General features: G+C 34.5%; 1 protein-coding gene across 1 annotated transcript; it reads right to left on the reverse strand.

Annotated features, from left to right (window-relative positions):
• Window positions 1-782: 782 nt before the first annotated feature.
• LOC125065299 (trypsin, alkaline B-like) lies at window positions 783-2,723 on the reverse strand. Its single transcript, XM_047672835.1, has 4 exons — window positions 2,645-2,723; window positions 1,891-2,053; window positions 1,213-1,468; window positions 783-1,120 (listed from the first exon to the last, which is right to left on the reverse strand). Exons 1-4 carry the CDS (start codon window positions 2,691-2,693, stop codon window positions 824-826), a joined length of 765 nt encoding a protein of 254 aa, XP_047528791.1. The 5' UTR covers window positions 2,694-2,723; the 3' UTR covers window positions 783-823.
• Window positions 2,724-12,244: the final 9,521 nt, after the last annotated feature.

Consider the following 12,244-nt stretch of genomic DNA (forward strand, 5'->3'; position numbering starts at 1 on the left):
TATAATTTCAATGCTACTTAAATTTGACAAAAAATTTCTTATTTCAGCAAGGCTGAAATTTATATATATTATTTATATTATTATTATATACATATATTTACAAAGGCAGACACATATGTCGGTTCTAAGGTGCAGGCAGACCACATAAAAGTTTATTAGCTGTCCTTATGAAGGTGCATTATTTTGATTCTCGCACTCTTCATTTCGGAAAAACTAGTGTTTCAGCATATCTGCAATTTATATATATTATGTATATTATTATTATATACATATTTCTACAAAAGCAGACATATAGGTCAGTTCTAAGACGCAGGCAGACCACATAATAGTTTCTCAGTCGTGCTAATAAAGGTGCATGATTTCGATTTTCTCATGCTTCATTTCGCGAAGACCTAGTGTTTCAGCATAGCTTCAATTTATATATATTATGTATAACTGGATAATATAACGTTATTTTTGTACAAACCTTACTCGTTTATTGCTTTTTGTGGTTGTAAAAACCGCCTCAAAATCTATTGAAAGATTTTTTATGATATAGGTTAACGTTGTAAAAAAATGTTATCCATTCCTTACATACATCACCAATGCGCCACCAACTTAAGGAACTGAGATATTATTATGCCTGTAGTAACATTGGCTGCCTCCCCTTCAAACCGGAAAACAACAAAACTGGGTACTGTTGTTTAACGGTTAAATATTTTAAGTCAATGAAATAAAAATAAGTCAAATTCAATTCAAATTATACGAATATAATTAAAACAACATATATAAAAAAATATAAAACGGTTTTTTATTTATCTATTATCAATTTTAATAAATCAATTTAAGAATTGCTTTGAATCCAGTTGATGTATACTGGTACACGGGTATAAACGGCTGGGTATCCACGGTAGCCGCATCCGCTAGCCCAAGATGAAATACCAACGACAACACCGTTGTGAAGTAGAGGACCACCATAATCACCAGTACAAGGGTCACGACCACCCTGATTCAGAATACCGGCGCACATCATGTTATTAGTGACAGTCATGGCGATAACATTGTAGTTACTTCTACATACGTTTTGGTTCACTGTAACGACTTGGACATGTCTCAGCTGGTTTGATTTGGGACCATTTACCTAAAAACAAGAAAAAATATATGAAATATTAACCAGTAAATTAAATTCTCTATACAGTTAGTATTGAAACAATGTACTACAAATATGCTTACAGAAGTTGCTCCCCATCCAATAGTCCAAACAATCTGATTGTCAGCTACATTATAGTTGGAACCTGCAAATCTTCCTGGCTGTACGTTTCCTCCAATACTGAAAGTTGACGATACTCTGAATATACCAACATCATTTTGTTTAAGGGCATTGTAGTAGTTGGGATGGATGATCAGTCTGCCAACATTGCGAGTAGAGCCTCCGCTGCTTGCATATGAAGATCCAATTCGTATGCGCCAAATATTAGATGAAGTACCGCTGTAAAATAAAATAAAAAATTTTGTAAATTTTTGATGAAATCACGATATTTAAATACTTTTTGCCATTGAAAGGAGTATTTGTTTACTTAAAAAAATCTGTTACGAAAAAACTAAAAAAGGCTATAGGTATTGGTGGTGATATTTGCAAAAGCTATATTCATAGCTTACAAATATAACAACAACATTGTGTGAATAATGTGGGAAAAACTTGAAGCCATAACATGAGGCGTCCCTATTCATCCATATTGGTGATCCCTTTTTTATTTAAAGCGATGATATCAATAATAAGACTGCATGGACATAAAACATTATACACCAACGACTCTTGTTTATTGTACTTGGGGAACATATTATAAGATATTTTACAAAAGTTATATCTTAGTAAAAAAACTAGAATATCAATGAATTTTATTAACTTACTAAAAGCAGTGAGCAACTGAAAGAACAGATCTATTGTTCAGAATAACACCACCGCAGGTTTGTACATAACCTTGGTTAGTGTTCCTCAAGACCACAGCGGCGAAGGGATAATTTTGTATGGTAGTGAGTGAGCCACCAAGGATTCTTTCCTGTGTGGGTACGCCTAAAAATTAAGATAAGAACATTGTTAATTATGGTCATTTTAAATATTAATTCAAGGTTGTTTGTATGAGCCTAGTTTACTTAGTGTTTGTATGAGCCTAGTATTCTTATATTGCCTGTTATATGGACTAGGAAATGAACCACCTGACGGTAAGTGGTCAACACTGCTTATAAACATTGCTCTTGCAAGAAATATTAATTATTTATCTTGTCACCAAGACGCCGCCAACCATGGGAACTAAGATGTTATGTCACTCATACTTGACTCACACTTCAAACCGGAACACAACGCTACTAAGTATTGCTGTTAGTTTTTATTCTGTGATGAATGGGTGTTACTTACCCGAAGACGGTTTACCACCACGAAACCCTACCACCAAGCAAGTGTTACTGTCTTGACCCCGTGTGCCGTAAAATGATGGTGATGATATAAATATATCTTTAACCCTTCGTTATAAATAGGTCATCAAACGCAAAAAGTTTTTTTCAAATTGGACAGTTAAATTCTGAGATCATTGATTCCAAACAAAACAAAAAAAATAAACTCATCAGATTTATATATATCATTATAATATTATTAAAAAATGCTTACCCACAACAGCCGTTAAGCCCAAGGCGAATAGAAATATTAAAGAACGCATAGCTGTTACGAGTTATTAAAACTGTGTAATAAAAGCAATTTTAGGTAGTTCATATATATACTCAATCAATATCAATAATAAACAGCATAATCTGATAGACGTTAAGACATTGACTTTTATCTGTAACTTAATTTATAACCCCAATAATTGTATTATGGAAGTAATATTGGCTTAGCAACTAATGTTTATACATTTATACCAGTCATGTTTTTAACGCAATATAGATCGCTTAGTTCGTCGGTGAGTTCATCAATAATATCTTCGCCATATTTATTCAGCAACGATAATAAAATTAGTCAACTGAAGTAGCAGTAGGCTGGTTATGTTTAAGCGGCAACGCTTCTTAGAGCGATCTGTCCTGGTGACTTCAGGCTGAAGTGCTCGCAGTATTATACCAGTTCCCTGTGAAAACTGAAGAAGTGTAAGAGCAGCATCGTTGAGTAGCGAGACGAGATGACATTCTCACGTACATGCTAACGGAGGTACCAGACACGGCTGTTTCGGTAAGTACCTACATGGGATGGCAAGTTGGGAGGCATCGCCCTGCTCTCACAAGGGTGATGCACCACTGGGCACAGCAAACCGCAATTTGATGAAGTTTGCTGAGTGGAGCTCCAGATGCATTCTCTTGTTGTGATAGCCGTTGGAGATCTCTCACTGCTGAGTGTGATAAACGCTATTTTCGGTGACCAGCTCCATATAGTTGCTTAATGGAGATGGTCTCTTTCTGCACAAGTGTTATATCATGGCAGGAGGCTGAGGAGCGGTATCGTGGGGAGAGTATCTCCTCTGGCCCACTTCGTCAAAAGAGACAAGCGTCAGCGTAATGTGCACTTTCTTCTCCTCCGAAAGCGTCGCTAGAAGTAGAGGGTTACTTGTACCCTGATAAACCTTGTAAGAATAATGCTTGGAAGCCCACATATATAAGCCAACCAAGGGCATTTCATGGTAGCTTGCGCAAACAATCCCGATATAACAAGGGAGGTCAAAAGATACAAGTGCAACTGTTTTTTTATGGGTATTCTAACGTACCCAGCATCTACAAGTTCTAAAAACCTACGCACTTAATGTTAAGGAATCGCGTAAATGCCATTATTCAAGGATATAAAAAAGAATAGTCATGTATGTCGAGGGACGGATAGCTGTTGGAACGGAGGAGTGAAAGTAATTAGACAACGCGTATCAAGTGGTCTCCATGCGTAATGGCCATTGTCTCGAAGTAGATTATGGGACTTGATTGGAAGGGCGAGAGATGAGAGGATAGGTCTTGATTATTTTAATAAAACTAGTTCTTGCTTTCTTTATTTCAGTGGAAAATCCATAGCTAAATTTGGAATTTGCTGAAAGAATAAAATCGAAAAATATTTCTTATGAAAGACTGATTTCAAATTCGTTTTTTTATAATTTTAGCAATTAATTGCAATGAACTAGCGCTGAGCCCAAAATTTATTCCAAACATTTTGTTAAGAATAAGGTTAAGGAGTTCGGTTAGTCACATATCGACTCCGTCATCAGACCCTGGATGGACAACACCTTGGGGGCAAGGTATTGGTTAAAACAAATTAGAATTAAATGAAACTTTTTATAGCAATTTGTCACTAAAAACTGAGCATCAAATAGATAGGACTACGTTTCGTCGTTAAGGAGTTGCGTTGATCTAATTTGAAAAAATCTTAGTAAAACGAGTGAAGCGGTTTAGGTATGGTATGGTATCAACTCCATACGGAGCGCCATCGTCGCTATGCTTGACCAATCAGAGGATTTTGCTGTCGTCTGATAGGTCCTTTTAAATTTTATCAAAATATATCGAAGTGGATTTGTTTACTGTACCAACATTTTTCCCCGAGACGTCATCGCAGTAAATTGTTGATCCGTTCGGAGCGATATTTGATAATAGAAATATATTCGTATATCATTAATTATGAGACCTGGATTAAAATGCATTTTCGGATAAACTGCACGATAGCGCACAGGATCACGATTTGACATATTGCTATTTCATGTATATAAATATACTAGCTGCTCGTTCCGATTTTCGGCGGGTGAAAAAGATTTTATTTTACTTCGGTCCAACTGTTCAGAATGCTTGCAGTCAGAGGCACAAATAAAGAAGGTTTAGATATATAAAGATGCCTTTATTGAAAGTCACTTCTTTAATATGTCATAATTGTTTGGGTTTTGCTAGTACTCCAGTTCGGTAAGCAAAAATAAAAATCTACATGTTTTTGTAACTAATAAAATATGGACATCAGTATTTAGGCTTATATTATATGTGGCAAACAAGCAGGAGGCTCACCTTATGGATAGTAACTACTACCGCCCATGGACATCTGCAACACCGGAAAATTGTTACGAGTTTCATCAGATAATGAATTAAAGCAACCTCTGAAATATTTACCTATGTATGTCATATATATGTTATTTATAAAAGGGTGTCTGTCTGCAAAAGAGTTTCTGAAAATTAACTACCTAACAGGGTGAAATTGGTGATGAATGTTTTTAATTTTGTAAGCTATTAACATGGAAATCTATATCTCCTGTTTATAAGTAAAAAACCAACGTTAAAGTGTTTTCTGATGGGATATTTCATCGGGTAGTAAATTATAATGTTAAGATAAGATAAATAAGATAAATATACTTTATTGTACACCGAAACAAAAAAAATACAAGAAGCAACACAACAAAATAGAAAACACTGTACAAAAGGCGGTCTTATCGCTAAAAGAGCGATCTCTTCCAGACAACCTTTGGATAGAGGACATTGAATACTCTAAGAAAGGGGTTCGGAGGTGTACATAATGTTATAGATAACACATAAAAATAACATTTCCTTATGATATATATTTTTGTTATCTTATCTACTTTGTATATTAAATATAAAACAATAACACATGTAGATACTAGAAGTGTTTATTCCACCTCTAGAATAAATTAATGATATTAAAAATATTATATAAGTAACAATCTCAGAAGAAAGTCAAAGACTCGGACGTAAAGGTCAGAGACAAACATTTAGTGATCATTGCTAGAAACACGCCCACTTGAGAATTCTTCAATTTTGTTGATTTTTTTTTAATTACTTCTCAGTCTTTCTTAAGAGCTAAGTGTCCTCAGTTTTGTATGAAAATCACGGTTTGGTTATGACATACTCATATCTTATTCATAGAGGATGAGGAAGGCTTGCAGCTTACACACACATTCATAATACAACAAGTTTAATATAATTTAATTAATTGTTTATTAAAAACGTGTTAAATTAAGCTCTAGCAAATTGTTGTTGGTTCAAATTATCGCAAAATATGCCACACCAATCTAATCATATAAGCTTCTGTTCAGTTTAAATTTTATTACCGTTTAATGGAATTACATAAAATGTATATTGATAATACAGAGCTCGATTTGATTTGATAATAGGCAATTTGACAATTCGAAAAATAAATTGTCAATTATAATTGTAATCAGTATATATTATGAGTTTTAAAATCGTTATTTATTAACGAAAGATGAAAATAATAATTAATTAATCCATAAATAAAAATGCATTTTTTTAAACGTTTGTCACGTGACACAAAACGCTACTCGTCGGTCGGGCTTATGATACATGTTAACCTCGTTTACTTACTGTATGTGGATTATATGTGCCACAGATTATTAATACAGGAAAGTGACGTCACAGACCCCATTGCAGCGCCATATTGTCAAAGTAGCGTTTTCGCGCGCTGTTTAAATATGGAATTTTTAATTTGATATTTTTCAGCAAATATATACTAGAATTTAAAAAAAAATCAACTTTTACTGGCTTCCTTAACCTCTACTAAATAATATAAAATGGATTTACAAAAACAGTCAAATAGCCTATTTCTATAAATAGCAATTGTTTCGATAATTTATACTTTATATGAAGCATATATTATGGTTATCACACTAATATTATAAAAAGATAAAGTTTGGTTTCCTCCGAATTGACGTAACAACTGTTCTACTAAGATATTTGATAAGGTACTTTCACATTATACAAATTATTGTTATCGGTCGAACCTAGGCGATATATGATTTTGTTGGTGTCGCTGAGATTATTGATAATATGTGATTTTTAAGCGATCGCTGACAAAATTGTACAGATATAAGAGATACGTATGAACGATCTCTGAGCATATAAATATTTGTCTGTAATAGACAACTGATCAAAATAATTATTTAGATCATTAATTCATCAGTTATTTGGAACACATTTTTTGAACGCATTCATAAACTTCAAACATGGCCGCCCATCGTACTGTCATGTCATTAAATTTCATAGATTTAATACGAAATATATCGTATAAAAAACACAGAAAGCGACTTCGTTTCATACTATTTAGTATTTACTATATTATCGATATAGAAGTAAGTACGCAGCGTGGCACTACTACTAGATAAGGAAAGTTTGCAACTCCGATACACACATTCATAATACAACAGAGTTTATATGTGATAAATTGTTTATAAAAATCATGTTAAATTATAAGTCTAGCAAGTTGTATTTGATTCAAATTATTATAAAAAAATGGCAGACTAATGTAATCTTATAAGCTTCTGTACAGTTTTACAATTATTATCTTTTAATGGAATTACGTAAAATAGCTACTGATAATATCTAATATAGTATTTGATTTGATAATTTCTAGGAATAATAATTTAGTCTTGAATTTATAGTATCTAATATTGAACCATATATTACGGTTATCACTTTATCGAATCCACTCACTTAAACTACGAGCATCCAACATAATAATTCGACGCCCGAGATACACACTTATTAATCTACGATATCCTGGTATCTCCTTAGAAGCCTCACCTCGGAGAAACGATATGTTATCGCTCTTTTAATGTTTTGGTAAGTGATTTTATGCAGTACCTGTAAATACTACTGTTTCATTTTACGTTTCTTTTACAATTTAATATTGTATTTTTTATTAATTTTCTCATCGTGATACTACTACTAGGTCATTATTCACAAAGAACTCACTATTTCAGATTTTAACTCTCGTTCAAACACTTTTGCAAAGATAATTTTTTGACATCGAAAGCCTTTTATCTGAATCAGTACCTGCCGGACTTATCCTGATTACTTACGACTGCTACAGGACTAACTTAAAATTACTTCATATTTTTCCCCAAAATTTACAAAAATCTAAAAATAATTCAAAAAATTATGAAGACTATTATATTCTTGTAGAATTCAACATAAAGTTGGTGATTTCGTTTATTTATGAAATCATTTTAGACATGCTATTCATATGGAAGGACCCGTATACAGCAATGATGATTCATTATTACTTATAATTCAGCGTCATGTGAAACACTACTTTGACGTAACAAACACGCACAATTATACGAGATACCTTATTCTAAAAATATAATTTACTTGAACATTTAAAATTTAAAATCTAAATTTTACATATAGTACCAGAACTTAATGATAGAACTATAGGAGATAAAATAGATGACTTTATTGAAGATTCGTTATAATACGAATATGAACGATTTGATAAGCATTAGTAGCCCGTAAATGTCCCACTGCTCGGATAAAGGCCTCCTCTCCCTTTGAGGAGAAGGTTTGGAGCATATTCCACCACGCTGCTCCAATGCGGGTTGGCGGAATACACATGTGGCAGAATTTCGTTGAAATTAGACACATGCAGGTTTCCTCACGATGTTTTCCTTCACCGCCGAGCACGAGATGAATTATAAACACAAATTAAGCACATGAAATTTCAGTGGTGCCTGCCTGGGTTTGAACCCGAAATCATCGGTTAAGATGCACGCGTTCTAGCCACTGGGCCATCTCGGCTCTAACGATTAACGATTTGATAAAGTTGGCCTTATATTTTTTTCAAAATGTGATTTTTTTTTTTATTTCACAGACGTTAAATCTACAATAGACATTTTGGTAACGGAATTATTTAATAAACTTTAATCTAGCATTAAAATGCTTCATAAACTTTGTTTATGCTTAATGATATTTTTTTTTTGAACAATATAGTCTTAAATTCTCTTACCTTTTATACCTTAAATTCTCATATAACGTATATGTCGGAGAAGTAGTCGGGTTTACAGATTCCATCGCAGTGAAACGCAATCAATATAAATAATCTTTATTAGTTCTGTTAACAATTTATTGTCTTTTTTAAAAAATGTGTCAATGCAATATGGCGTTGCTATAACAATGCCCGTTTCTAACGCGTCCTTTTCGAATGAATCAAACGGATATTCACAACGACAACTTTTTATAATAAATTAATGCAATTACTGCAAATTCATTCTTAAAATATAGTTTGATATTAAAGATGAATATCTATTTGGTTCTTATTATTAAATATAGCTCTTAATTAATTACAATTGAATTACTTAAAAAATAATATAATATTTTTATTACATAGTCCGTTATGACACATTACAGGTGGCGCTACAAGACGGATCCAAATTAAGTTTTACTTATTGAATAATAGTGTTTTACAAATTTACATAATAAAATATAAACATTAAAATGATAATTGACAATATACTTATAATTATTATTTTATATTATTAATATTTTAAACCATTGCCGATAAATGGCTACTTGCGCCCATACGGCCATACTGACTCCAGCGCGTCCCCTGCGCTGTTACATGTTATGATATAATTTCATACAAGGCATCGACCATGCTGGGATCTAGCCAACACACAAGGCATCACCCATGCTGGGATCTAGCCAACACACAAGGCATCACCCATGCTGGGATCTAGCCAACACACAAGGCATCACCCATGCTGGGATCTAGCCAACACACAAGGCATCACCCATGCTGGGATCTAGCCAACACACAAGGCATCACCCATGCTGGGATCTAGCCAACACATAAGGCATCACCCATCCTGGGATCTAGCCAACACATAAGGCATCACCCATCCTGGGATCTAGCCAACACATAAGGCATCACCCATCCTGGGATCTAGCCAAAACATAAGGCATCACCCATCCTGGGATCTAGCCAACACATAAGGCATCACCCATCCAGGGATCTAGCCAACAAGACCAGGTTTAAGGATACGCATGGTGGCCAACCAGCGTTTTAGGAAGGGATATAGGATAGGATAGGTTAGGAAAAATAAATTTACACATACACGCACATATTAATTATATCATTAAATAAATTATATCAACAAAAAATGATGTTAATTACGCCATAAAATAAAACATATCAACAAAAAAAAATATATGTTAATTACACCATAAAATAAATCATATCAACAGAATGTATCATACATTATCAACATTGACCGGAGCGGCAATAGATGCACCGTCACGTTAATCAGTCTCATTTGATTCCTCCGCCCATACGGTAAATTCGTCCGAGTTGACAGAATCATTAAAAGGGTCTGATTGAGCTGTAGGGCCAGGCCGTAAGGCATTATGACTTACAATTTTTTCTGAACACCCACGAAGGTTAACATGCTTAAGTCTGTATCGATCATTTGCCAATATATCTAAAATTTCCATCGGGCCTTCAAATTTAGGACCTAATTTAGTGGTGTGTCGTTCATGGCGCTGCATCAAGACGAAATCACCGACTTTAAATGGGCGAGTTGTGGCTTTACCTCTACCAAAGCGCATTTTATCATTAAGGGACCGCTCGTCCATCCGTTTTTAAGCAATTGATCTAATGTCCTCTACGTTGTCTGTCAGTATGTCATCGTCAATTTGTAACATTTTGATGGCAGGTGGGGAACATCTTTTACCTATTATATATTCCATTTGATTTTTTCCTGTACTTTTTATACTGTACAGTTAATAGCTAGTTGTAATTTTTGTAAAGCGGTGTGCCATGGCCTATTAGATTCTATAACGGAAATATTATCTTTTAAGACTTTCATTAATCGTTCAACTTGCCCGTTGGCCCTGCTAGCTCCCTTGCCTACTACATAATATTGAATCTCATATTGTTCGCAAAAATTTTTAAGCTCTGTAGATGTCATGCTTTTATCCTGATCGGTAATTAATAATAAATAAAAATTAAGTAATAAATTTTGAAAACATTTGATAGCAGTTTCGCTTGTACAATCATTGGTATAAAGCATATGGACATACTTAGTGAAACTATCAATAAATACAAAAGCATATGCAGGTTCGTTGCATTTTCCGTTCATTCGTCCGGTTATATCAGCATGAACTGTGATCAGTGCATCTACCACCTCGGCAGCGGAAGCTTCTGGTCTAACTCTCTTGAAAAGCGTCCAGGCCGTCGTAGCATATTCAGCGTAGCTGCTCGCATGGTCCGAAGTGTAGCTGCGCCATTTTTGCACATCATCCGCGTACCGGAACTCTTCACCAAACGTATGGATCAGCTCCTGCTTCACTTGCTCCCACGTCGTTGAGTGCAGCGACCAGGTGTCGGCCCATACCTTGGCTCGTCCTCTCAATTGCAGAATGGCCTTCATTCGAGCTTCGTGTGACGGAATATTCAATTTTGTAATGGTTTGATCAACATTAGCGCACCAGTCCCTGATGTCATGTGATCTCTCATCAGGGTTGAACGGCGGAAGATAAAAGTCATGGTGTCGCCGCAAAGTTACGGTCTCCTCAGTTAATGTTGCTCTTGCAGCGCTTGTCGCAGCTGTCCTCGTAATAGATGTTAGAAGACCCATAACTTGTTCCATAGTGAATATTGACTCATCCGGAGGTCTTGAAGAGTCTCGGGGCTGTGATCCCACCGCTGCTGTCGGAGAAGTAGTCGGGTTTACAGATTCCATCGCAGTGAAACGCAATCAATATAAATAATCTTTATTATTTCTGTTAACAATTTATTGTCTTTTTTAAAAAATGTGTCAATGCAATATGGCGTTGCTATAACAATGCCCGTTTCTAACGCGTCCTTTTCGAATGAATCAAACGGATATTCACAACGACAACTTTTTATAATAAATTAATGCAATTACTGCAAATTCATTCTTAAAATATAGTTTGATATTAAAGATGAATATCTATTTGGTTCTTATTATTAAATATAGCTCTTAATTAATTACAATTGAATTACTTAAAAAATAATATAATATTTTTATTACATAGTCCGTTATGACACATTTTTTTTTTTTTTTAGACAACCACCCGATTGAGACAACCTTAATAATATGACTAACCACTGGGTCCATAGGACCCTGACCCACTGGGTCAAAACAAAATGACACGGTAGCTAAGGCTACCGGGGAGGAGTTGCCCGGGTAAGGAGGGATTCCTCGAGGCCCGTACCCAGTTCGGCCTAGCCGAACAGGAAGACCTAGGATGATGTATGACACATTACAGGTGGCGCTACAAGACGGATCCAAATTAAGTTTTACTTATTGAATAATAGTGTTTTACAAATTTACATAATAAAATATAAACATTAAAATGATAATTGACAATATACTTATAATTATTATTTTATATTATTAATATTTTAAACCATTGCCGATAAATGGCTACTTGCGCCCATATATACTATCTTAAAACACTGCTTTATTGTCATCAATTAAAGAGTCATGTCTCT

This window comes from Vanessa atalanta, chromosome 1 (assembly GCF_905147765.1).
Source record: "Vanessa atalanta chromosome 1, ilVanAtal1.2, whole genome shotgun sequence".
In the NCBI taxonomy this organism is placed as follows: Eukaryota; Metazoa; Arthropoda; class Insecta; order Lepidoptera; family Nymphalidae; genus Vanessa; species Vanessa atalanta.